General features: G+C 42.7%; 1 protein-coding gene across 1 annotated transcript; it reads left to right on the forward strand.

Moving 5' to 3' along the window:
- Positions 1-181: 181 nt before the first annotated feature.
- LOC148123435 (vomeronasal type-2 receptor 26-like) lies at positions 182-27,759 on the forward strand. The gene is made up of 5 exons (XM_087911764.1): positions 182-208; positions 7,326-8,084; positions 11,942-12,151; positions 23,860-23,983; positions 26,762-27,759. The coding sequence occupies exons 1-5, from the start codon at positions 182-184 to the stop codon at positions 27,757-27,759; spliced, it is 2,118 nt and encodes a 705-aa protein (XP_087767890.1).

Here is a 27,759-nt window from a genome sequence, read left to right on the forward strand (position 1 = left end):
GTGAAGTTTCTTTATATTCTGAATTCTAAGAAAAGATCAAACTACTGGAAGTGGAAATGAAATAAGTGTGAGCTGAAATATCAGTGAACAGGTGTATTGCAGGTTTTTATTTATTTGTTTGTAATTTATATGTTTATCGATTGGTAGATTGGTGTGCTTGTTTCCATCCATGCTTTTGGTCATGCAACTGTCAAAGCACTATGTTGAGGTCAGAGGGTGAGTTCTCTCCTCTGACCATTGAGGGAGGGACCTGGTGATTTAATGAAGGTCATCAGGCTTCCTTTATGTGCCAAAGGTTGAGCCATTGTTTTGTCTCTGTTTTTGACTTCATATGGGGATTATGGTTTTGTTGGAGTATTATATTTATCTGTTGAAATAACAATTTGGAATTTGTCTCCTTACTTGAATATATCTATTTTATATTTAAGTCTCTCTCTCTCTCTCTCTCTCTCTCTCTCTCTCTCTCTCTGTGTGTGTGTGTGTGTGTGTGTGTGTGTGTGTGTATGCATGCACATGTGTATGCCATACCTCCATGTTGAGTCAGAGGACTAGTGTGTAGAGTTTGATCTCTCCTAATTTGTTTTCAGAATCTGTTCATATTTCTTTCTTTTTTAATTTTTTTTTCACAAAAGAAAACAAACTATCTTTTTTCATTTTACATACTAATCCCAGTTCCCACTGCCTTCCCTTCTCCCATTCCTTCTACCTTCCCCACCACACTCATCCACTCTGTAGCAATGGCAAGTCTCATTGCTCTGAGGAAGGACCAAGACCCTCCCAAATATATCCAGGCTGATCAAGGTATCCATCCAAAGAGAATGGGTTCTAAATAGCCAGTGCAAGCATCAGGAACAAATCCTGGTGTCACTACTAGTTGCCCCGAATTCTGCCCCTGCCATACAGATGTCATCCACATTTATAGGGTCTAGTTTGGTTCCATGCTGGTTCCTTCCCTGTCTGGTGAGCTCCCTTTAGTAGGTCTGGTAAGCTATTTTTGTGGGTGTACCCATCATCATCTTGACCTCTTTGCACATATTCTCACTCCTCCCACTCTTCAACTGGAGTTCAGTCTGGTGTTCCACTGTGGGACTCTGCCCCTTTCTCCATCAGTTGCTGGATGAAGGTTCTATGGTGACATTTAAGATAGTCATCAAGCAAGACAAGACAAGACAAAACAAAACAAAACAAATTAAAAAGATAGTCATCAATCTATCTCCATGGAAAGGCCAGTTCAGGCACCCTCTCCTCTATTGCTTAGGGTCTTAGCTGGGGTCACCCTTGTAGATCCCTGGGAATATCTCTAGTGCCAGGTTTCTTGCTAGCCCCATAATGACTCCCTCAATCAAAATATCTCTTTCCTTGCTCTCGTCTCTGTCCTTCCTTCATCTTGACTATCCTGTTCCCTCAAGTTCTCCTACCCCTTCTTCTCATTTCCTCCTCCCCTTCTGACCTCCCTTCCCCCTCCCCCACGCTCCCAATTTTATCAGGAGATCTTAAATATTTTCCCTTTTCAGGGGGATCTATAAATGTTTACTTACAGTTCACTTTGCTACTTAGCTTCTCTGTGGTAATGGACTATATGCTCATTTTCCTTTGCTTTGTGGCTAGTATTCACCTATGAGTGAGTACATACCATGTTCATCTTTCTGGGTCGAGGTTACTTCACTCAGGATGCTTTTTATAGTTCCATATATTGGAATGAAAATTTCAAGATGTCATTTTTTTTTTACTGCTGAGTAGTACTCCATTTTGTAAAATACCACAATATCATTATCAATTCTTCAGCTGAGGGGAATCTAGGTAGTTTCTAGGTTCTGGCTTTTACAAATAATGCTGCTGTGAACATGAACAAATGTCCTTGTAGTATGATTTAACATCTTTTGGGTATATACCCAAGAGTGGTATCACTGGGTCCTGACGTAGGTTGATTCCCAAATTTTTGAGATACCGCTGTACTGCTTTCCAGAGTGGTTGTGCAAGTTTGCATTCTCACCAGCAATGGAGGAGTGTTCCCCTTTACTCCTCATCCTCTCCAGCATAAGCTATCATTGGTGCTTTTGATCACAGTCTTTCTGACTGGTGTAAGATGGTATCTCAGAGGTGTTTTGATTTGCATTTCCCTGATGGCTAAGGATGTTGAACATTTCTTTTGGACTTTTGAGATTCTTCTGTTGAGAATTGTCTATTTAGTTCTTTATTCCATTTTTAACTAGATTATTTGGAATTTTGATGTCTCATTTCTTGAGTTCTTTATATATTTTGGATATCAGTTCTTTGTCTGATGTGGGGTTGGTGAAGTTTTTTTTTCATTCAGTAGGCTGCCTTTTGTGTTATTGACTGTGTCCTTTGTTTTATAGAAGCTTCTCAGTTTCAGAATGTCCCATTTATTTCTAGTTGCTGTCAGTGTCTGTACTACTGGCATTATGTTTAGGAAGTGGTCTCCTGTGCCCATGCATTGATGTCTTCTTCCCACTTTCTCTTCTATTATTTTCAGTGTGGTCAGATTTCTTTAATTTCAGATTTCTAATAATGTTTTTTACTACTTTATAAATATTACCATTCAAAATTTCCACTTCCTCTGCCGTGGACCGGCTCAGGGGAGCCACTCAGACCGTGGGAGAATCAGAACGAAGGCTAAGGAGAATTCAGAAATTGGTGAGGAAATGACAGACAGACACATTCAATGTGGTTGAATATGCTGCTGCAACTTTACTTCAATCAGCACAAGGTTTATATTCTTTTACAATCAAAGAACTTGGCAAAGGCATACATCATCAGATCATAATATAGAAAAGAATAGCATAAAACAGTTTACAAAGAGAATCTTTGAAAATGCTTTGGCATGAGTACAAGGACTTTTGCTCCCTCACATTTTGTTAAGTAGCTTTTTTTTCTTGTTTTTAGAGAGGCCACTGTTCTTGAGTTAGGCCATCTTTATCAGCCTGTACCAGGTGGCTGGCTGGGTTGAGCTAAATGTCCTTGTGCTCAGAATATCCTGGGTGGGAGAGGGGAAGGCCACTATCTTCCTAGGAAAACATTCTGCTAGGAAATTTCAAAGACATGATCTCAAACTTCTCTGAAACTCGTTTCACACTATTGACCTCAACTCTCCTCCCTTCCTGATTCTCAGGCTCAGATGTTGTTATCAGTCTAGGTCTTTTTCTGCCCACAAGAAAGGCTTCATAGGCCTCCTGTTTGCAACTGCACGTATACCCCAGGCAGATGCCTAGTGGGGACTACTGCAACTGTTTTTCTGCAGAAGGCTTCTAAGGTTTCTCCTAATAAGAGCAACTCCTTTGTTCCATATCATCAAGGAATTATCCTAACGATGACCCCCAATTTCCAGAACTGGCTACTTTCTCTTTTTTTTTTTTAAAGTTTATTAAATTATAAAAGTTTCCATTTTCGCCCCTCCTCCCAACACCCTCCCACTTCCCCCACTCCCTCTCCTCCTCCCTCTCCATCCCTAAGAGTAGTCAGGGTTTCCTGCCCTGTGGGAAGTTCAAGTTCCTCCCCCCTCCCTCCAGGACCAGGAAGGTGAGTATCCAAACAGACTGGATCCCAAAAATCCAGTATATGCAGAGGAAACAAGTCCCAGTGTCATTGTCAATGGCTTTTCAGAAAGACTCCGGGCCAGCCACATCCAGAGAATCCGGCCACATTCAGAGAATCTGGTTAGATCACGTGCTCATTCAGTTCCAGTCCAGCTGGCCTTGGTGAACTCTCATTAGATCAGTCTCCTTGTATCAGTGGGTGATGGCACGCGTCGCAGTCCTGATTTCTTTTTTCATTTTCTTCACCCTTCTGCTCCTCATTTGGACCGTAGAGGGTTCCGTCCGGTGCTCCAATATGGGTCTCCGTCTGTATCGCCATCCAATGTCGGATGAAGGTTTCCTCTGCTCTTGCCCTCCTTGTTCACGTTCTCATTCCTTCTGCCTCTCGTTTGGACCTAGGGAGCAAAATGTTCATCAGTATGGTTGTGGGCCAAGGCCGGTTCAGGCACCCTCTCCTCTGTCCAGAGAACAATCTGGGGATCTCTCCTTGGACCTAGGATCCCCTTTATACTCAAGTCTCTTGTAAACCATCAAAATGACTCCCTTAGTTGAGGTATATACTTCCCTGATCCCATATCTATCCATTCTCCCTCCCCCCATCACAGTCCCCCGATCTTTCCCCATTCCTCCCCTACTCCCTTCTCTCTAACCCTCTCCCCTTCCAACAGCCCCCTTACCCCCCCATGCACCCGAGGTTACCTGGCACTCTTGTCTATTTCCAATCTCCAGGAGGATAGCTACATGATTTTCGTCAGGTTCACCTTCTTATTTAGCTTCTCTAGGATCACGAATAATAGGCTCAAAGACCTTTAATTACGATTAGAATCCACTTATGAGTGAATACATACCGTGTTCCTCTTTTTGGGTCTGGCTTACCTCACTCAGTAAAGCGTTTTCTATTTCCATCCATTTGCATGCAAAAGTCAAGATGTCATTGTTTTTTACCGCTGAGTAAAACTCTAATGTATATATGCTCCACACCTTTTTTAACCATTCTTCTATTGAGGGGCACCTAGGTTGTTTCCATGTTCTGGCTATTACAAATAGTGCTGCTATGAACATAGTTGAACAAATGCTTTTGTAGTATGTTAGGGCATCTCTTGGGTATATTCCCAAGAGTGGAATTGCTGGGTCCTGAGGGAGGGTGACTCCCAGTTTCCTGAGAAGCCGCCACACTGATTTCCACAGTGGCTGCACGAGTTTGCATTCCCACCAACAATGGATGAGTGTTCCCCTCACCCCACATCCTCTCCAGCATAGGCTATCATTGGTGTTTTTGAGTTTGGCTATTCTGACAGGTGTAAGATGATACCTCAAAGTTGTTTTGATTTGCATTTCCCTGATCGCTAAGGAGGTTGAGCATGACCTTAAGTGCTTTTTAGCCATTCGAAGTTCATCTGTTGTGAATTCTCTGTTCAGTTCAGTACCCCATTTTTAAATTGGGTTAATTAGAGTTTTAGTGTCTAGTTTCTTGAGTTGTTTGTATATTTTGGAGATCAGAACTTGTCTGTTTAGGGGTTTGTGAAGATCTTCTCCCAGTCAGAAGGTAGCATTTTTGTCTTAGTGACAGTGTCCTTTGCTTTACAGAAACTTCTCAGTTTCAGTAGGTCCCATTTATTTATTGTTTCTCTTATTGTCTGCGCTCCTGGGGATCTGCTTAGGAACTGGTCTCCTGTGCCTATGTCTTGTAGACTACTTCCTACTTTCTCTTCTATCAGGTTCAAAGTGGTCGGATTAATGTTGATGTCTTTAATCCATTTGGACCTGAGTTTTGTGCATGGTGATAGATATGGATCTATTTTCATTCTTCTACAGGTTGACATCCAGTTATGCCAGCACCATTTGTTAAAGATGCTATCCTTCTTCCATTGTATAGCTTTAGCTCCCTTGTCAAAAATCAGGTGTTCATACATTTGTGTGTTAATACCTGGGTCTTCTATTCGATTCCATAGGTCTACTTCTCTGTTCTTATGCCAATACCAAGCTGTTTTCAATACTGTTGCTCTGTAATAGAGTTTGAAGTCAGGGATAGTAATGCCTCCAGAAGTTCCTTTATTGTATAAGATTGTTTTGGCTATCCTGGGTATTTTGTTTTTCCATATAAACTTGATTATTGTTCTCTCCAGGTCTGTGAAGAAGTTTGATGGGATTTTGATGGGGATTGCATTGAATCTATAGATTGCTTTTGGTAGAATTGCCATTTTTACTATGTTGATTCTCCCAATCCAAGAGCAGGGGAGGTCTTTCCATTTTCTGGTATCCTCCTCAATTTCTTTCTTCAAAGACGTAAAGTTCTTATCAAATAGGTCATTCACTTCCTTGGTTAGAGTTTCCCCAAGATACTTTATGCTATTTGTGGCTATCATGAAAGGTGATGTTTCTCTGATTTCCCTCTCTGCTTCTTTATCCTTTGTGTATAGGAGGGCTACCGATTTTTTGGGGTTGATCTTGTATCCTGCCACATTACTAAAGGTGTTTATCAACTGTACGAGTTCTTTGGTAGAGTTTTTGGGATTGCTTATGTAAACTATCATATCGTCTGCAAATAACGAAAGTTTAACTTCATCCTTTCCAATTCGTATCCCCTTGATCCCCTTATGTTGTCTTATTGCTATTGCCCCTCAATAGAAGAATGGTTAAAAAAAGTGTGGAACATATATACATTAGAGTTTTACTCGGCGGTAAAAAACAATGACATCTTGAATTTTGCATGCAAATGGATGGAAATAGAAAACGCTTTACTGAGTGAGGTAAGCCAGACCCAAAAAGAGGAACACAGTATGTATTCATTCATAAGTGGATTCTAACCATAATTAAAGGTCTTTGAGCCTATTATTCGTGATCCTAGAGAAGCTAAATAAGAAGATGAACCTGATGAAGATTATTTAGCTATCCACCAGGAGGTAGGAAATAGACAAGAGTGCCAGGTAACCTCGTGTGCATGGGGGGGTGGGAGGGTCGATGGAGGGGGAGAGGGCTAGAGAGAAGGGAGTAGGGGAGGAACGGGGAAAGCTTGGTGACCGGGGATGGCGGGGGAGGGAGGTAGGATGAATATGGGATCAGGGAACAATATATTTCAACTAAGGGAGCCATTTTAGGGTTTACAGGAGACTTGATTATATATGGGATCCCAGGTCCAAGGAGAAATCCCCCAGATTGCTCTCTGGACAGAGGAGAGGGTGCCTGAATCGGCCGTGGCCCATGACCATACTGATGTATATTTTGCTTATCACCATAGATCCTTCGTCTGGCGAAGGACGGCTATGCAGTCGGAGGCCCACATTGGAGCACTGGATTGAGCCCCCCGAGGTCCGGAGGGGGAGCAGAAGGAGGAGGAACATGAAAGACGAAATCAGTACTGCGAGGGATGCCAGCACCCACTGATACAAGGGAACGGATCTGATGAGAGTTTACCAGGGCCAGTCAGACTGGGACTGAACGAGGACGTGATCTAGCCAGATTCTCGGAATTTGGCCGGATTCTCTGACTGTGGCTGGCCCGGGGTCTTTCTGAAAAGCCATTGACTATGACACTGGGACCTGTTTCCTCTGCATATGCTGGATTTTGGGGATCCAGTCTGTTTGGACGCTCGCCTTCCTGGACCTGGAGGGAGGGGGAGGGAGCTGGAGCTTCCCACAGGGCAGGAAACCCTGACTGCCCTGGGGGATGGAGGGGAAGGAGGGGGGGAGTGAGGAGAGTGGGAGGGTGTTGGGAGGGGGAGCGGAAATGGAAACTTTTATAATTTAATAAAATTTACTTAAAAAAAAAAAGATCCAGTTCCCATCTTTCCTTCGGACCCTGACTAGTGACCTCACATCTTGCCGTGCAGTGACCCAGCTGATCATTCACTTTCAGTGGTCCTGGGTGATCATTCTGGCCCATGATGATGACTTTGGGCAGCAGGCCAGCTCTCTGGCCAATCAGGAGCTGAGCCCAGCTGGTGTGTGCATTGAGTTCACCCTCCATGTTCCTTCCCATGAGTCCGTGAAGAAGATTGGAGAGATTGTCCAAAAGATGCAGAAATGCACAGCCAGGGTTGTTCTGGTTTTCCTAAATAATTCTAATTTCCAGCTCATTCTTCATGGCCTACTGGATGTCCCTGTCTCAGGGCAGGTCTGGGTCAGCAAGGAAACTATGCACATGGCACTTGCCCTGTCCATTCCAGGCATTTCCCAGGTATTGCATGACACATTTGGCCTTCTGTATCACAGCAGCAGGGCTACTGGCTTCCCAGAGTTCCTTGCTCACCTTCGCCCTAGCCGAACCCCAGAAGACATGTTTATAAAGAAGTTTTGGGAGTTCACCTTTGATTGCACATGGCCCCACCAGAGCAGCACAGTGACAGAGGGTGTCCAGCTGTGCTCAGGGAATGAGAGTTTGATAAACAAGCAGTATCCTTTCCCAGAAGTGAGTAAAATTGATGCTGCTTACACAGCTGTCTACAGCATTGCCCATGCCCTGCAAGACATGATAACCAGTGGACAGCAGGATGGGCAAAGTTCAGGTTCCCAGGCCTTCCAGCCCTGGCAGGTGAGAGAGACATGTGTGCAGTGGGTGACTCTGGGATGGTTGGGGAAGAGGACATTGGCTCTGAATAAGCTATAGAGTGCAGCTGTCTGTATGCTTCAGCAAGGATGACTCCTGCTTGCAACTGAGAGGCATCTTAGAAAGAACAGTGGCCAAAGAACCCATGCCATGTGTGGGATCTCAGAAGAGTCCAGTTCCTGTGTGTTGCCTGATTTAACCCAAACAGGATGCTTAGTAAAATTAGTATTTCACATAACAGTAAATATGTAAGTGGAGTTTTCTTTCCTGTCCACCAGTTCCTGAATAAACACTTAGAGGCTTATATTAATTATAAAAGTTTGGTTTATTAGCTTAATCTTAATATTAACTAGCTATTACTTTTAAATCAACCCATATCTATTATTTTTTAAAATTAATGACTGTATTTATTTAAAATTTCCATCTCCTCCCATCCTCCCATTTCCCTCCAACTCTCCCCACTCCCCCATATCTATTATTTTATATTTTACCACGAGTTTGTGGCTTGTTACTTCACATCTTGCTGCTTCGACAGCTGCTGGCATCTGTCTGGATTCTTCCTTCTTTCTTCCTGTATTTAGTTTGGGTTTCCCAACTGACTGACTATATTCTTCCTGGCAATAGGCCAAAGTAGCTTTATTCATCAACCAATAAAATCAACACATATTCACAGCATACAGAAGGGCATCCCACATCATAGCGTTTTTAACACCCCAAATTTAAGCTTTAATTAACAGTGGATGACTTTTAGTATAGATGTGCTGCGAATCAGAATTTCAAACATATATCAAATGCCATTTATTATTCATTTTTTGGTGTATGGTACATGTATATGGGCACATGTTTATAGGCATACAGGCACATGTGGGTGGGATGTGCACTCACGTGTACATACATGTGGGAATATCTGAGGATCATGAGGAATCACCTTTCAATCATTCTTCCACCCTATTTTTTGGAGCATGGTTTCCCACTCAATTCCAGATCTTGCTGATGTGGCCAGTCTTGGTAGTCAGCTTTTTCATGCATCTCCTGTCTATACCTTCTGAGAATGTAATTAGAGAATGGCTGCCACATCCAACTGAAATTTAGGTGGATTCTGTGTTTTGAAGTCTGATCCTCAGGCTTTTATGACAAGTGCTTTAATCACTGAGCCATATCCAAAGCCCTTACTTATTTTTCTATTTAAAAATATTATGGATAATTTTATACATGTGTATAATATATGTTGGTCAATTTGCCCCAAGTGTCTTTGTCTATCTATTTGCCCACCTGCCTCCCTGTTTTCCTTTCTATCTATCTATCTATCTTCTATCTATCTATCTATCTATCTATCTATCTATCTATCTATCTATCTATCTATCTATCTGTGCATCCGCCTGTTCATCATCCATCCCATCCATCCATCCATCCATCCATCCATCCATCCATCCATCCATCCATCCTTTTTTAGCCACTCAGGGTAGCATAGGTCAAGATCTGTAAGAGGACCTCTGGAAGACATGTTGCTCACTGATGAGGTAAACAGTGAGAACGGTGGCCAAGGAGGAGGTGTGTTTTCATTACCATCACTCAGATGACCTGAGTTTCTAGTGTGTGCCTGGTGAAGATACACATGGTTGTAAACAGGAAGAACAGTGATAATTTTTGTCATTTGACTGCGGGTGACAGATTAAAATTTGCAGAAGGTCAGGCTTGGAGGCCCATGTTTATCATGCTAGCACACAGGATGTTGAGTCCAACTTGACTACAAAGGAAGATTTCATCACAAAATTAAACATGTAAGTGTCAAGCTGCCTGTGTGCACTTCATGATCTTTATGATGAGGATATAAAGGAGACTGAGTATGAGCAAGTGAATGGAAGTGAAAGGCTGGGGAAGTTTTCTCTGTCAGCAAGTATCTGAGTTCCAGACAAGAGAACGAGAAGTCTCACCATGGGTAAAAATGATAGCATTGCAGATGGCAGGTCCAGCTTGTCAGGACCCTAGAATGGAAACAAACAGAAGAGCCATGTGGGTAGGACTGATGAACTGTGGGAGACTCATTGGAGTCATTGGGCAGTCTAAGTAAGCTGAGCCCCGTCTGTGGAGGTCTTCCTAGAGTTCAGAGTCTTCTGAGTGCGATGGGAAGACTGAGGACAATAGTGCACAGTCAAATGAGACCCTGGAGGAAGAACCACATTGTCACATTTTTGGGTTTAATTTTATGGCTGCTGAGATGGCTCAGTGAGTAAAGGACTTGTCCCCAAGCTTAAGTTGGATTCTCGAATCCCACATTGCAGCAGAAGGAGAGAATGTTCCTGAGAGGTGTCCTTTGGTCATACAGTGTGAGTTGCTGTCTAAGTTTCTGTCCTGCCTGGTTCTCACAATCATTAAGTCCCAAAGAAATCACACAGAGGTCTACATTAACTTTAAGCTGATTGGCCCATTAGCTCGGCTTCTTATTATCTCTTAAAATGTACATTAGCCCATTATTCTTATCTGTGTTTGCCACATGGCTCAGTACCTTTTTCAGCAGTGTAGTCACATCTTGTTTCTTCTGTGTCTGGACAGGACTGCAGAGGGAGCTTCCCTCTTCCCAGAATTCTCCTGTTCTTACTGACCTGCCTCTACTTCCTGTCTATTTGTGTGACTATACTTCCTGCCTGGCTACTGGTCAATCAGTGCTTATTTAAAACATCATTGACAGAATATAGACAATTGTCCCTCACCACTTCTCCCTCTTTTTTTTTTAAACAAGAGCATCTATAGTCCATTTTTTTGGGACTGTGGGTGCAGTTTTTCAGGCTACTTCCTGCTTGTGGGGGGTGATGATAATCTTATGGGGATCTAAAAAAATCTAGTATTATGATTGAGTCCTGACTGGAGTATCCTGTGAATCTTGGTCATCTCATGCAGAAGTCTTGAATCTATTCTGAATGTTGAACTCAGACATCTGGGCCATCTGTTTCTACAGGAGATTTCTCAGGTGGTCTTTCTTGATCAAACCTGATATTTCTTAACTCAGAATGACTCCACAGCCTCTCATTTCCCATGGAAACAAAAGGAAAATCTCTTCTCCAAAGTAACATACCTTTTGACTTCAATTTTGAAGTCAAGGTATTTTCAAAATACCTATCTTGAATTAATTCAGCAGCATTTATAAGCAAATATCTTTTAGCATCTGTTGCTCTTTTCTCAGCATTCAAACATTTCAAAGAGAGCTCAATAACATACAGTATCAAGATTCTCTGTGTATTTTTCATCTTTATGTGGCTTTATTTTAACCTTTATTTCTTTTATCTTTACCTTTAATATTTGGCTTTTTGAGACAGGTTCTCTGTATATCTTTGGCTGTCCTGCAACTCTCTCTGTAGACCAGGCCGTCCTTGAACTCACAGACATCGACCTGTTTCTGCCTCCAAAGTGCTGGGATCAAAGTGTGAATTCACACTTTGAATTCACAGAGATCTGTCTGCCTCTGCCTCCCAGGCTTTGGGATTAAAGCATTTGCAATCATGCCTTGAACTCACAGAGATCTGCCTGCCTCTGTCTCCCAAGTGTTGGGATTAAAGGTGTGTACCACCACACCCAACTTCTCTCTCTCTTTTTTATTTTAAGGACTTTAACTTTTTTCCAAGCCTGCATATATTTTTAACACACTGTAAACCATTTAGAGGTTACTTCCTCTTTGAATTTCTGTATCTCCCTCTTTTTTTTCACACCACATGAGTCTTTAATTTACTAAGCAATATGGGTAGGATTAAAGCCTGTCTCACTGCAGAGGTGAATGGAATGTGGTATTTTGGACAAGACTCCAGACTGCTCCTGGCTGGTCTACAATGCTTTCCTTCTTTCCTCAGCTGCTTCAAGTTCTTAGGAATGTGCACTTCAAGACTCCTGATGGAAGTGAAATTATATTTGATGCCAATGGAGATTTGGTGACAAAATTTGACATTTTCCAAGGGCAGAAGACCACTGAGGGTGTATTCTGTTTGGTCCATGTAGGAATGATAGACCCTCAAGTCTCTTCGGGGAACCAAATGATGGTCCATTGGAAGAAGGAAATCCAAGTGAGTTGCCTGAATGCAGAGATGACTCTTGTCCTAGTGTGTTAAAGTCACAGGGAAATTCTAAGTCCAAGGGTCTTCATTGCTACTTGTTCACAAAGTTGATGAGGCTCTGTATTGGCTCAGTCAGTCATAACTGGCTATGCTATTTTTCTCATTAGAGATCTTTCTCTGAATGATATTGATTCACCAGCAAAAACGAAAATGTAAAAGATGGTTTTGGGAGATGGCTCAGTGGTCAAAGTGTTTTGTATGCATGTTCAAGAACCAGACTTTGGATCTCCAGAACACTTGTACATGCTGAGTGGACAGTGGGTCTCACCTGTAATTTCATCCTTGGATGATGGAAACAAGGAGATGCCCACAGAAACCTGATGAGTAAGACTAGCCATATCAGTGAACTCTGGCTTTTCCTTTGAGCCTCCACCTCAATGAACACAGTGGAAAAGCAATTGAGGATGATTCCCAACATTAACCTTGGGCCTCCACATGTGCTTGTTCATACATGAACATGAGTCCACATAGATGTATGAAAGCACATACACACATTTCTACCACCCACACTCATGGAAATGGGGAGAAGGTTTTAGTGTACAAGATATACAAATACAATGAGAATCTGTATCTGGTATTCCCTTGGAAATATATTCAGTGTCTCCGCTTAGGACCTGCTCTGAGAAGAGTAAGATAGTGATACACTCAGTTAAATACCTTCCCATAGACCATCTGGAAAGTGGACTCAACAGACATTCAGTTTACTTACTGTGTTAGTTTATTTCAGCCACAATGACAAATACCTGAGAACAGTTTGAAGTGAGGAAAAGTTTTAATCGTCTCATGGTTTGAGGGATTCAGGGTCAGATATATCAATTGCTTTGGATGTGTATGATTGAGACAGTGTGTCATGCATGACAGCAGACGTGTGGTAGTAGAGGTTGCTGATAAGTGCATGGGACTCAGGAAGTGAGGTGGTAGGGAGCTTGATAGATTAGACAGGAAAACAAGTCGCATCTTACCAGTGCATAGCCACTGCCCTAAAACCTAGTCCCATGTTCTGTTTCTAATATGTATAATAATTTATCAGATTGCAAATCCATTGAGGAATTAATCCACTGATCATGTCAGAGGCATTCTCTTACTTAGGTTTCTATTAGTGTCAAGTGACACCACAGCCAGGCACCTCTTATAGAGGAAAAGCATTTAATGAGGTGACTTACATTTTCAGAGGTTTATTTAGTCCATAATCATCCTTATGGGACATGGTGGCATATAGGCAGAAATCATGTTGTAGAAGGAGCTGAGAGTTCTACATCTTGATCTGTAGGCAACAGGAAGTAAACTAGGTTACTTGGCATGACTTTAGCATATATGATACCCCAAGGCTCACCCCCACAATTATATACTTTCTCCAACAAGGCCACACCTTCTCCAACTAATCCACACCTCCTAATACTGCCTCTTCCTTTGAGTTTATGTGGGTCATTTACATTCTAACCACCACATTCCATATCCTGGGGCCCTATGCTTGTGACAATATTATAATGAAAAATGCATTTATCCCATTGTCCAACGATCTCACTGTCTATCACAGTTAAAACATGTTTAAAAACCCAAAATCCAGTCTCCTCTGAGATTTATGCAATCTCTTACTGTAATCTCATATAAAATCAAAGTCAGAAAACAGGTCACATTCTTCCAGTATATAATGACACAAGATGTACATTACTGTTCGAAAATGTAAAAAACGAGCATAGAGAAGAAATACTGGACCAAAGCAAGATGGAAAACTAGCTGGGCAAACTCTGTATCTTCATGCCAGATGTTAAAATGCTCTTCAGAACTCTAAATACTTTAGCTTTGTTGACGACAGCATACTTGTCTCTCTTTGGCTGGTTCTGCTCCTTGCTGGCAGCTCTCCTCAACAGGTATCCCATGGATCTGGCAACTCTAGCATCTTGGGGTCTCTGAGGCAAATCAGGCTTCACTTTCAAAGCTTTATGCAATGGCCTCTCCAGTCCTTCATCCAAGGACTCCCCTGCCACATGCCTCACCGACTTTCCTTAGTCTTGTAGGCAAACACTATAACCTCTTTCTCCTATCCTTGATACCAGAACCACATGGCCAAATGCCAAGTTCTGTTGCTTACTGAGGTTGGGCCCCTCATTTAATTACATCTTTACCATCTTTATGTTTTTTGATGGTTCCATTCACTGCCTAAGTTCGACTGTCCTAAGACTGGATCTGTAGACTAGGCAGGCCTCAAACTCAGAGATCTGCCAGCCTCTGCTTTCTGAGTTCTGGGATTAAAGCTTTTCTTTAATTTAAATTTAATTTTAATTTAATTTTCTTTAATTTAAAGCTTTTCTTTAGTTCATTTTTGCAAGTTAGAAATTTCGCTGGGTGAGATTTTACCCTGAGGTCCCCATTCCCTTTATTCTATTTCTTAATCTGTTTATCACATTGAACACAGGATTTAGCTCTATTCCAGGTCATGATATTCCTTTTCTCTTCAAATTTTACATTTTGTAATTTTCCTTACTCAGCTTGTCCTTTTCATTAGAAATTTTTATTAGAGTTAACACTAATAGCCACTTGACAGAGTCTATATTGGGCTGTTTTGAGATTTTTTTTGTCAATGAGATTAATCCAAAACTCTTCACTTAGCCTCAGGCAGACTATTTGGACTAGGGCAAACAGCAGCCACACTCTTCACTTAATATCCCAAGAACAATCTCTAGGCAATACATTAATATTCTTTTCTTCTGAAACTTCTTGAGCCCGGCCCTCAGTTAATCTAATCACACTCAGCCCCTTGGTCTTCCATGCTCCTACTATTAGTATGGCAATAGTAGCATTAAGCATCATTTAAAGTTTTTTTTCTGCTTTTCTAATCCACTGTCTCATGGTCCATGTTTATTGAAACAGAAGCATTATCAGGCCTATCACTTCAATACCCAAGTTGCAGGAACCAACTTCTGTCTTAGTTAAGGTTTCTGTTGCTATGAAGAGATACCATGACCACAACATCTCCTATAAAGGAAAAACACTTAATTGTGGTGGCTTACATTTTCAGAAGTTTGATTCATTATCATCTTGATGCAACATGGTGGCATGCAGGCAGACATGGTGCTGGAGAAGGAACTGAAAATCCTAAATCTTGACCTGTAGGCTACAGGAAGCGAACTGGGTCACTGGGTGTGCCTTGAGCATATATGATACCCCAAATCCACCCCCGCAATGACACACTTCTTTAACAAAGTCAAATCTCCCATAGTGCCTCTCCATATTATTATTGTGGTCAATTACATCCAAACTACTGTAGCATCAAGATCCAATCACTCTTTACATAGCCACTGTCAGGTAATCAGTAGTCCAACACATGAGACTTTGGGAAGAATTTGAGATTCAAACCCTGACATTTTTTAACACAATTAGAAACAGTGCTGTGTTAGTTCTGTCTGTGAGTGGAGTTTGGTACATAGAAATGGCTCAGCGTCCCGTCCTGTGCCAGTGAAGAAAGAGTCCCCTCCTCTGCAACTTTGTCTAACTTTGTTCTGGTGGCCTCTGCAGTCAATGTTGGTCTTAAGGATTTCCACATGAGAATGAGACTCCCATTCTTGGATTTCTCAAGCATGAAAGAAAGAAGCATACTATGTGTTTCCAGGACTCCTTTGAAGAACTTTTCTTTCTTTTTTTTTTTTGAGAGTAAATTTTATTAAATTATAAAAGTTTCCATTTCCGCCCTCTTCCCAATACCCTCCCACTCCCCCCACTCCCTCTCCTCCTCCCTCTTCGTCCCTTAGGGCAGTCAGGGTTTCCTGCCCTGTGGGAAGTTCAAGTTCCTCCCCCCTCCCTCCAGGTCCAGGCAAGTGAGTATCCAAACAGACTGGATCCCCAAAATCCAGTATATGCAGAGGAAACAAGTCAATCATTATCACAGTCAATGGCTTTTCAGAAAGACTTCGGGCCAGCCACAGTTGAGAATCCGGCCAAATTCCGAGAATCTGGTTAGATCACGTCCTCGTTCAGTCCCAGTCCAACTGGCCTTGGTAAACTCTCATTAGATCCGTTCCCTTGTATCAGTGGGTGATAGCATCCCTCGCAGTACTGATTTTGTTTTTCATGTTCTTCCTCCTTCTGCTCCTCATTTGGACCTTGGGGGGCTCAGTCTGGTGCTCCAATGTAGGTCTCCGTCTGTATCGCCGTCCTTCGCCAGAAGAAGGATCTATGGTGATAAGCAAAATATACATCAGTATGGTTATGGATCACGGCCGGTTCAGGCACCCTCTCCTCTGTCCAGAGAACAATCTGGGGATCTCTCCTTGGACCTGGGATCCAATATATAATCAAGTCTCCTGTAAACCCTAAAATGACTCCCTTATTTGAAATATAATCTTCCCTGATCCCATATTCATCCTTTCTCACTCTCCCCCTCCCAGGCCACCGAGCTTTCCCCATTCCTCCCCTACTCTCTTCTCTCTAACCCTCTCCCCTTCCATCAACCCTCCCATCCCCCCACATGCACCCGAGGTTACCTGGGACTCTTGTCTATTTCCTACCTCCTGGCGGGTAGCTAAATAATCTTCATCAGGTTTATCTTCTTATTTAGCTTCTCTAGGATCACGAATAATAGGCTCAAAGACCTTTAATTGTGGTTAGAATCCACTTATGAGTGAATACATACCGTGTTCCCCTTTTTGGTTCTGGCTTACCTCACTCAGTAAAGCATTTTCTATGTCCATCCATTTGCATGCAAAATTCAAGATGTCATTGTTTTTCACCGCTGAGTAAAACTCTAATGTGTATATGTTCCACACCTTTTTTTTAACCATTCTTCTATTGAGGGGCACCTAGGCTGTTTCCAGGTTCTGGCTATTACAAATAGTGCTGCTATGAACATAGTAGAACAAATGCTTTTGTAGTATGTTAGGGAATCTCTAGGGTATATACCCAAGAGTGGAATTGCTGGGTCCTGAGGGAGGTTGACTCCCAGTTTCCTGAGAAACCGCCATACTGATTTCCACAGTGGCTGCACAAGTTTGCATTCCCACCAACAATGGATGAGTGTTCCCCTCACCCCACATCCTCTCCAGCATAGGCTATCATTGGTGTTTTTGACTTTAGCTATTCTGACAGGTGTAAGATGGTATCTCAAAGTGGTTTTGATTTGCATTTCCCTGATTGCTAAGGAGGTTGAGCATGACCTTAAGTGCCTTTTGGCCATTCGGAGTTCATCTGTTGTGAATTCTCTGTTAAGTTCAGTACCCCATTTTTTAATTGGGTTAGTTAGAGTTTTAGTGTCTAGTTTCTTGAGTTCTTTGTATATTTTTGAGATCAGACCTTTGTCTGATGAGGGGTTGGTGAAGATCTTCTCCCAGTCGGAAGGTAGCCTTTTAGTCTTACTGACAGTGTCCTTTGCTTTACAGAAGCTTCTCAGTTTCAGGAGGTCCCATTTATTCATTGCTTCTTTTATTGTCTGAGCTCCTGGGGTTCTGCTTAGGAACTGGTCTCCTGTACCTATATCTTGTAGACTACTTCCCACTTTCTCTTTTATCAGGTTCAAAGTGGACGGATTAATGTTGATGTCTTTAATCCATTTGGACTTGATTTTTGTGCATGGTGATAGATATGGATCTATTTTCATTCTTCTACACGTTGACATCCAGTTATGCCAGCACCATTTGTTAAAGATGCTTTCCTTCTTCCATTGTATGCCTTTAGCTCCCTTGTCCAATATCAGGTGTTCATATGTTTGTGGGTTAATACCCGGGTCTTCTATTCGATTCCATATGTCGACTTCTCTGTTGTTATGCCAATACCAAGCTGTTTTCAATACTGTTGCTCTGTAATAGAGTTTGAAGTCAGGGATGGTAATGCCTCCAGAAGTTCCTTTATTGTATAAGATTGTTTTGGCTTTCCTTGGTTTTTTGTTTTGCCATATAAATTTGATTATTGTTCTCTCAAGGTCTGTGAAGAAGTTTGATGGGATTTTGATGGGAATTGCGTTGAATCTATAGATTGCTTTTGGTAGAATTGCCATTTTTACTATGTTGATTCTCCCAATCCAAGAACAGGGGAGGTCTTTCCATTTTCTGGTATCCTCCTCAATTTCTTTCTTCAAGGACATAAAGTTCTTGTCAAAAATGTCTTTCACTTCCTTGGTTAGAGTTACCCCAAGATATTTTATGCTATTTGTGGCTATCATGAAAGGTGATGTTTCTCTGATTTCCCTCTCTGCTTCTTTATCCTTTGTGTATAGGAGGGCAATCGATTTTTTGGAGTTGATCTTGTATCCTGCCACATTACTAAAGGTGTTTATCAACTGTAGGAGTTCTTTGGTAGAGTTTTTGGGGTCGCTTATGTACACTATCATATCGTCTGCAAATAACGAAAGTTTAACTTCATCCTTTCCCATTTGAGTCCCCTTGATCCCCTTATGTTGTCTTATTTCTATTGCTAGTACTTCAAGCACTATATTGAAGAGGTATGGAGAGAGTGGACAGCCTTGTCGTGCTCCTGATTTTAGTGGAATGGCTTTGAGTTTCTCTCCGTTCAATTTGATGTTAGCTGTCGGCTTACTATATATTACTTTTATTATATTTAGGTATGTTCCTCGTATACCCAATCTCTCCAGCACCTTTATCATAAAGGGGTGTTGAATTTTGTCAAATGCTTTTTCAGCATCCAATGAAATGATCATATGGTTTTTTTCTTTCAATTTATTTATATGATGTATTACATTGATAGATTTGCGTATGTTGAACCAGCCCTGCATCTCTGGGATGAAGCCCACTTTATCATAATGAATAATTTTTCTAATGTATTCTTGGATTCGGTTTGCCAGTATTTTATTGAGTATTTTGGCGTCAATGTTCATGAGTGAAATTGGTCTGTAATTCTCTTTCATGGTTGTGTCTTTGTGTGGTTTTGGTATCAGGGTAACTGTAGCCTCATAAAAAGAGTTTGGCAATGATTCTTCTGTTTCTATATTGTGAAATACATTAAGGAGTATAGGTATTAGCTCTTCCTGGAAGTTCTGGTAGAATTCTGCATTGAAACCATCTGGACCTGGGCTTTTTTTGGTGGGGAGTTTTTTGATAACAGCTTCTAATTCTTCGCGACTAACAGGTCTATTTAGATTGTTCACTTGCTCTTGATTTAACTTTGGCAAATGGTATTTATCTAAAAACCAATTCATTTCTTGTACATTTTCCAACTTTGTGGCATATAAACTCTCGTAGTAAGATCTAATGATTCTCTGAATTTCCACTGTGCCTGTTGTTATGTCCCCCTTTTCATTTCTGATCTTATTAATTTGAGTGTTCTCTCTCTGCCGTTTGATTAGTTTGGCTAGGGGTTTGTCAATCTTGTTGATTTTCTCCAAGAACCAACTTTTTGTTTCGTTGATTTTTTGGATTGTTTTCTGTGTTTCTATTTTGTTGATTTCAGCCCTCAGTTTGATTATTTCCAATCTTCTACTCCTCCTGGGAGAGTCTGCTTCTTTTTTTTTCCAGAGCTTTTAGGTGTGTTGTTAAGTCTCCAATATATGCTTTCTCCGTTTTCTTTAATTGGGCACTTAGCGCTATGAAGTTTCCTCTTAGAACTGCTTTCATTGTGTCCCATAGGTTTGAGTATGTTGTGTCTTTATTTTCATTAAATTCAAGGAAGACTTTAATTTCTTTCTTTATTTCTTCCTTGACCCAAGGATGATTCAGTAGTTGACTGTTCAACTTCCACACATTTGTAGGCTTTCTGGAATTCGAATTTTTATTAAGTTCTAACTGTATTCCGTGGTGATCTGACAAGACACAGGTGATTACAAATATTCTTTTGTATCTGTGTAAGTTTGCCTTGTTACCAAGTATGTGGTCAATTTTCGAGAAGGTTCCATGAGCTGCAGAGAAGAAGGTATATTCTTTCCTTTTTGGGTAGAATGTTCTATAGATATTTGTTAAGTCCATTTGATTCATTACCTCTAGCAATTCTCTTATTTCTCTGTTGAGTTTCTGTTTGATTGATCTGTCCATTGGTGAGAGAGGTGTGTTGAAGTCTCCTACTATTAGTGTGTGTGGTTTGATGACTGCCTTGAGTTCTAAAAGCTTTTCTTTTACATAAGTGGGTGCTTTTATATTAGGGGCGTAGATATTCAGGATTGAGACTTCCTCTTGATTAATTGTTCCTGTTAAGAGTATGAAATGTCCATCACCATCTCTTCTGACTGATTTTAGTTTGAAGTCAATTTTGTTAGATATTAGAATGGCCACACCAGCTTGTTTCTTAGGTCAGTTTGCTTGGAAAACCTTTTACCAACCCTTTACTCTGAGTAGATGTCTATCTCTGTGGTTGAGGTGTGTTTCTTGTAAACAGCAGAATGTTAGATCCTGTTTTCTTATCCAGTCTCTAAGTCTGTGCCTTTTTATAGGTGAGTTGAGTCCATTAATATTAAGAGATATTAATGACCAGTGGTTGTTGATTCCGTTTATTATTTGTGTGTGTGTGTGTAGTAGTAGAGTTTGTGTGTTTCTCTTCTTTGAGTTGTGCTTGTGAAGGGTCGCTAGATGTCTGGGTTATTGTAGGCAGTGATGGCAATGTTGGATTCCTTGGGTTGCGATGTTCCTTCTATTACTTTCTATAGGGATGGATTTGTGGCTACGAATTGTTTAAATTTATTTTTATCCTGGAATATTTTGTTTTCTCCGTTGATAGTGAACGATAGCTTGGATGGGTATAGTAGTCTGGGTTTGCATCCATGGTCTCTTAGTTTCTGCAGTATCTCTATCCAGGATCTTCTGGCTTTCATGGTTTCCATAGAGAAGTCTGGTGTAAGCCTGATAGGTTTACCTTTATAAGTCACTTGACCTTTTTCCTTTGCAGCTCTTAATATTCTTTCTTTAATCTGGATGTTTTGTGTTTTGATTATTATATGGCGAGGGGACTTTTTTTTTTGATCCAGTCTATTCGGCGTTCTGTATGCTTCTTGAACCTTCATAGGAATATCGTTCTTTAGATTGGGAAAGTTTTCTTCTATAATTTTGTTAAATATATTTTCTGGGCCTTTGATCTGCAGTTCTTCTCCTTCTTCGATCCCTATTATTCTTAGATTTGGTTTTTTTATTGTGTCTCAGATTTCCTGAATGTTTTGTGAAGAGAATTTGTTGAATTTGCTGTTTTCTTTGACCAGAGCATTTATTTTCTCTATGGTATCTTCAGAATCTGAGATTCGTTCTTCTATCTCTTGTATTCTATTGGTTATGCTTGATTCTGTAGTCTCTGTTCGTTTACCTAGGTTTTCCATATCCAGCCAGTTCTCATTTTTTGTTTTCTTCATTGCCTCCATTTCAGTTTTCCATTCTTGGACTGTTTCCTTTACTTGTTTGATTGTTTTTTCTTGGTTTCTCAGGGTCTCATTCACGGATTTACTTATTTCTTCAAACTTTTTGTTATATTTCTCATCCATTTCTATACTCATTTCTTCAAACTTTTTGTTATACTTCTTGACCAGTTCCTTAAGGGAGTTATTCATATCCTGTTTAAGGGACTCTATTGCTTTCATAATGGCACTTTTTTCCACTTCTTCTGGGTTAGAGTGTTCAAATCCTTCTGTTGTAGGGTCGTTGGGATCTGGTGTTTTCATGTTGTTTTTCAGATTGTTGAATGAGGTCTTGCCTTGGCGTCTGCCCATCTCTTCGTTCAAATGCTCTTTATTGGAACTTCTGGTAGCAGGTCAGGTTCCCTTGTTGGGCAGGGAGTTCACTGATAGAATGCCTACCTTTCCTCAGGCAGGCTATTGAAGTACAAGCACTCCCTCTTTCCGGAATGCGCCTACAGAGCAGGCCCAGTGCGCAAGGCAGCTGAGCTGGGGAGATTTTATGGCCCCAGTGGGAGGGGAGAAATATAGAAATTTGTACCAGGATGGAAGCTGGGATGGCAGGCAGGAGAGTTTAGCAGGGTGGAACCAGCACTGCAAGTTGACCTGGGAGTCTATGGGGTCGGGGAAAGTCCTAGCTCCTCCTTGCCGGGCCCCTGCCCCGGGCCCGAAGCACACTCACCCCTCTGAAGGCCCTCTGGATGGAAGCTGGGATGGCTGGCGGAGGCGCTAGCAGGCTGGAGCCAGCAGAGCAGGCTGACCTGGGAGTCTATGGGGTCGGGGAAGGTCCTAGCTCCTCCTCGCCGGGCCCCTGCCGCAGGCCGGAATCACACTCACCCCTCTGATGGCCCTCTGGATGGAAGCTGGGATGGCTGGCGGAGGCGCTAGCAGGCTGGAGCCAGCAGAGCAGGCTGACCTGGGAGTCTAATGGGTCGGGGAAAGTCCTAGCTCCTCCTCGCCGGGCCCCTGCCGCAGGCCGGAATCACACTCACCCCTCTGATGGCCCTCTGGATGGAAGCTGGGATGACTGGCGGAGGTGCTAGCAGGCTGGAGCCAGCAGAGCAGGCTGACCTGGGAGTCTATGGGGTCGGGGAAAGTCCTAGCTCCTCCTCGCCGGGCCCCTGCCGCAGGCCGGAATCACACTCACCCCTCTGATGGCCCTCTGGATGGAAGCTGGGATGGCTGGCGGAGGCGCTAGCAGGCTGGAGCCAGCAGAGCAGGCTGACCTGGGAGTCTATGGGGTCGGGGAAAGTCCTAGCTCCTCCTCGCCGGGCCCCTGCTGCGGGCCCGAAGCACACTCACCCCTCTGAAGGCCCTCTGGATGGAAGCTGGGATGGCTGGTGGAGGCGCTATCCTGAAGAACTTTTCAATGGCTTTGAACTGGGGAGGGTTTTCTGCTGTCTTCTGTTGTAGCAGAAATGTCAGCACCCCACACTTCCTTCTTCATATTCCTTGCCTGAAGGTAGAGCTATGCTAAGATAAACTGAGTCACCCTTGTCAGGTTCAAGGTAAATGAGAGGGCCACTGAGTGTGCTGTGAATGTGTGTGAGTGTGTATGTGTGTTCTGTGTGTGTGGCGTGTTTGGGGAGTCAGTAACTGCAATTCTTGTTACTGAAGTTGGACGATACTTTGTTATGAGAGTTTAAGTGAAAAACACCAGTCAAACTATAAATTTTATCAGCTGCACAGAGGGAGATGGAGAAAAGGAAGAGAGATAACCATGTCTTTGGAGTTAGAAATAGTGTCTATGATGTAACCACAGGGCTGTCTGTAGTTTCAGAAAATGAAGAAATCTGAAGGCATTAAGAAAATCAAGCCAGGCTATATGGACTTTTGTAATGGCTGCCAATGCCCACAATTGCTGTTTAAATTTTATTTTGCATGTATGAATGTTTCCCTGCATCTATATTTGTGTATGGGTGTCTGTGCGGACCAGAGGAGGGCATTGGATCCTTTGGAACTGGAGTTACAGTGTGAGCTGCTATATTGATGCTGGGAACTGGAATCTTCTTGAAGAGCAGTCTGTAGTTTTAACCAAGAAGCCTCTCTCCTGCCCCCATATCTTCAATTGTTGATGCAGGAGCCCCATAGAGACTGAAAAGACAACACATCAAACTGTTTAGCTATGTATTTAATCCCTAAGCCAAGTAAATCAGATGTATCTCTTTGTTTATTACATTCAAAAGCACCTTTCCAGTCTGGCATCTGCTCAGATAGACATGTTTTCTGAAAGGCTTCTCATCTAGTGGGCTGAGAGGGAACTCTCCTGTTCTGGTTCTTAGGGTGAGGTCAAGCATCTGTATCCCTAAAGAGTCACTGGTGACACTATGCTCACTGTTACTAGGTGCCCACCTCTGTCTGCAGTGAAAGCTGCCTTCCAGGGTTCAGCCAAGTGCCCAGGCTGGGAGCCCCCCACTGCTGTTTTGATTGCAGTCCCTGCCCCGAGGGACAGTTTGCAGATAAAAAAGGTAAGTGCATGTGAAGCTGGAATCTGAGGGACCAAAGGGAATTGTGAGTCTCCTGTATTTCTCCATTGTCTTAGTTATTGTCATACTGCTATGAAGAGACACCATGACCAAGGTAACTTCTAAACGAAAAGGCTTTAACTGGGGGCTTACTTAGTCCATGACCATCATGGCAGGATGCATGTGCCAGGCAGTAGCTGATGGTTTACATTCTGATCTACAGGCAGCAGGCAGGCAGAGAGGTGGAGAGTGGGCCAGGTATGTGAGTCTGAAATTTCGAAGGCCACCCAAAGTGACACCCGTTATCCGACAATGCTACACCTCCCTACCCTTCTCCAACATCTACCACATATGAAGAAAATGTTTAAATATATGAGACTTTGGGGCCATTTTAACTCAACCCCCCCCACACCCCTCCTCCAAAACACTGCACAATCCTTGCTGTCCCATGGGACACAAACCAGAGCTCTACTAATAGATATTCTTAGGTAGATGCTTTATCCTGAAAGACAAGCACACTACCCATAATTAGAATGTACAATGAATTCTTCTCTATCAAACACTGCACATCCTTGTCCCCCGATCAAGAAACAGACATAAACTTCTTCCACAAGTTTCTAGTCTTCGTGTAATCAGAACCCTTGCTTTTGCTAACACTGATGATTTCACTTGCTTTTAAAATCTTCTATAATTGGAATAGCATGGTGGATGTCCTTTTGTGACTTTCTTCTTGCTTTGTATTAGTGGGAATTATCCTTGAGGTTGAATGGCAATGGACCACCACATTCCCTACTAATTCAGCTACAGAATTTATTCCTTTACCATTCTGAAAGTTGGAAAGCAAAGCCAAGTTTTCACCAGAGTTGGTGTTGTGTGAGGCTTCACTCTTGCCTTGGAAGAGAATATCCTCACTGGGTGCTCTCATTTCGTTTTTGTCATGTGTGTTTGTTTGTTTGTGTGTGAGTGTGTATGTGTGTGTCTGTGTGTAGTGTCCTCTTTTGCCTTGTTGTTTGGTTTTGAGACACTGTCTCAGCTTCCAGCCCTGGCTGAGTTGGAACTCAGTACATTTATCATTCCTTCTCTGAACTAGTAGAAGTCTACCTGCCTCTGCCTCTCAAGTTAAATCATGAGATTAAAGTCATGTGCAGCCACACCCAGCTCCAGCTCCACCTTCTTAGTAGAATAGCTGCACTGTTGGAGTTAAGGTCTACCTAATTTAATCTGGTGACTTCATTTAACCTTTGTTATTCATCTCCTGATTACTCATGAGAAATATATCTCATTTTGAGGTGCTTAGGGGCTGGATTTCAACAAATGCAGTTTGGAAACATAGCTCAGTCTAAAACATTTGTTAATTGGATCAATTACTGGTACTGTTGCAAAGAAATGAACTGTTAAGAACTCACATAAGAAACCAGATGTAGTGGCATATTCCTTTAATTTCAGCACCAAGGAGGCAGAGACAGTAGGATCTTTGTGCATTGATGCCTGCCTGTATAGTCAACTCAGTTATCTCCAGGTTAAGTAAGAGATCCTGTCTTAAAAGGTAAGGTGAAAATGGGGCTATAGAGGTAGTTCAACAGTTAGAAAGAACACATGGTGGCTCACAACCAAGTTTAACTACAGTTATAGGGCAGCTGATGCTATCTTTTGACTTCTGCACACTCCAGACATGCACATGATTTCAAAAAATATGTAGTAACAGAACAGTCAACAAGTAAAATAAAAGAAGCCGTTATAAAAGAAAATCTGTGGAGACTGCTTACATGGCCCATCAGTTAAAGTATTCACTGTCAACCCTGACAGCATAAGTTCAGGCCCCGGGACCCAAATTGTAGAGAGAGAGCACCAAATACATAAAAGTTGTGTTGACCTTCACTTGCAAACCAGGGCATGTCTGAGCCCATACACATACATATGCACATGAAATATACAAATAAGTTTGATTAGAAAAATAAGGTAGGGGGAATGATTGAGGAAGTATATCAGATGTTAAATGTCTAGTCTTGACAAGTATGTGCATCCACTTATAAACATGTGTGCACACACAAACCTGCACACACAAACATAGGTTAGGTATAGTGGTGCAGGTCTATAATCACATCACCTAAGAGGTTTTGGAAGGATGGTGTAGGAGTTCCTTCTGTTTGTGTACAGCTTTCATTGATTAATGAATTAAGAAACTGTCTTGGCCTAGTTGATAGGGCAGAACTTAGGTAGGTGAAGAAAACAGAACTGAATGCTGGGAGGAAGGACCAGGGAATGAAAAGCCCTGGATCCTCTGCCTGGATGGATGCCTGTTAGAATCTCTGGAGAGCCACTGCCACATGACGATACACAATTAATGCAGATGGGTTAAACTAATATGTAAGAGTTATCCAATAAGAAGCTAGAGCTAATGGCCAAGCAGTGTTTTAATTAATACAGTTTATGTGTGGTTATTTTGAGTGTAAGCTAGCCGGGCGGCCTGGACAAGGGGACCCCGCTACAACAGAAGTAGGCTTAGGAGTTCATGGCCATCCTCATCTACTCAGCCTGAGTTTCATGAGACACTGAAGAGAGAAACAAAAACCCTCACATAAAACAGATACAGAACGTGCAGCTTTTTCCTTTGTGCCTCTGCCTCTCATATCACCCATCCCAGCCCTGGTCACCAAGAATAATTCATAAATCCATGACTTGATGGAAAGGCTTTAAGGGCAGGGAGTGCTTGGTGCACCTTCCTTCAGAGCTGGTTCCATTGGCACAGTGTTGCAGAAATGGTGTCTGTGTCTCCCGTAGACATGAAGAGATGTCTCCTGTGCCCCAAGGAGCAGTACTCGAGCCACACCAGAGACCGCTGCCTGCCCAGGACAGAGATCTTCCTGGCCTTTGAGGAACCTCTGGGATTCGTGCTGGCTTTGGTGGCGCTCTTCCTGGCTGGTCTGTCTGTCCTGGTTCTGGGAGTGTTCCTGAAGCACAGAAACACCCCCATGGTGAGGGCCAACAACAGAACCCTCAACTACTTCCTGCTGATCTCTCTCTCCCTCTGTTCCCTGTGTGCCTTGCTGTTCCTTGGCCACCCCAGTGTCCCCACCTGCTTCCTGCGTCAGATGACCTTTGCTGTGGTGTTCACGGTGGCTGTCTCCTCTGTTCTGGCCAAGACTCTCACAGTGGTCCTGGCCTTCAGGGTCACCAGGCCAGGGGGCAGGATCCAGGTGTGCCTGAGCCCTGGGGCTTCCACCTCAGTGGTCCTCATTGCTTCCTTCATGCAGGTTGTTCTTTGTGGGGTTTGGCTGGCCACCTCCCCACCATTCCCAGACAGGGATATGGTCTTGGAGCCCCAGCACATTGTCATCCAGTGCCAGGAGGGTTCTGGCACCATCTTCTTCTGTGTGCTGGGCTACTTGGGGTTTCTGGCAGGGGGTACCTTCTCTGTGGCTTTTCTGGCCAGGGGCCTACCAGATGTCTTCAACGAGACTAAGTTCCTGGCCTTCAGCATGCTGCTCCTCTGCAGTGTCTGGACAGCGTTCCTGCCCCTGTACCACAGTGTCCAGGGCAAATCTATGGTGGCTGGAGAGATCTTCTCCATCCTGGCCTCCACTGCTGGCCTTCTGGGTGGCATCTTCATCCCCAAGTGCTACATCATCTTGCTGAGACCAGAGAGGAACACACCTGCCTGGCTAAGGCAAAGCCACCAGGTATATCAAGACAGACGGAGTGAGATGCTTCAGAGAAGGTGTCTCCCCAGGCCTATCCTACAAGAATTCATGATCAAGTCCTTGAGGGGGGGACACTAG

Source organism: Myodes glareolus, chromosome 1, assembly GCF_982192425.1.
Source record: "Myodes glareolus chromosome 1, mMyoGla1.1, whole genome shotgun sequence".
NCBI lineage: Eukaryota > Metazoa > Chordata > Mammalia > Rodentia > Cricetidae > Myodes > Myodes glareolus.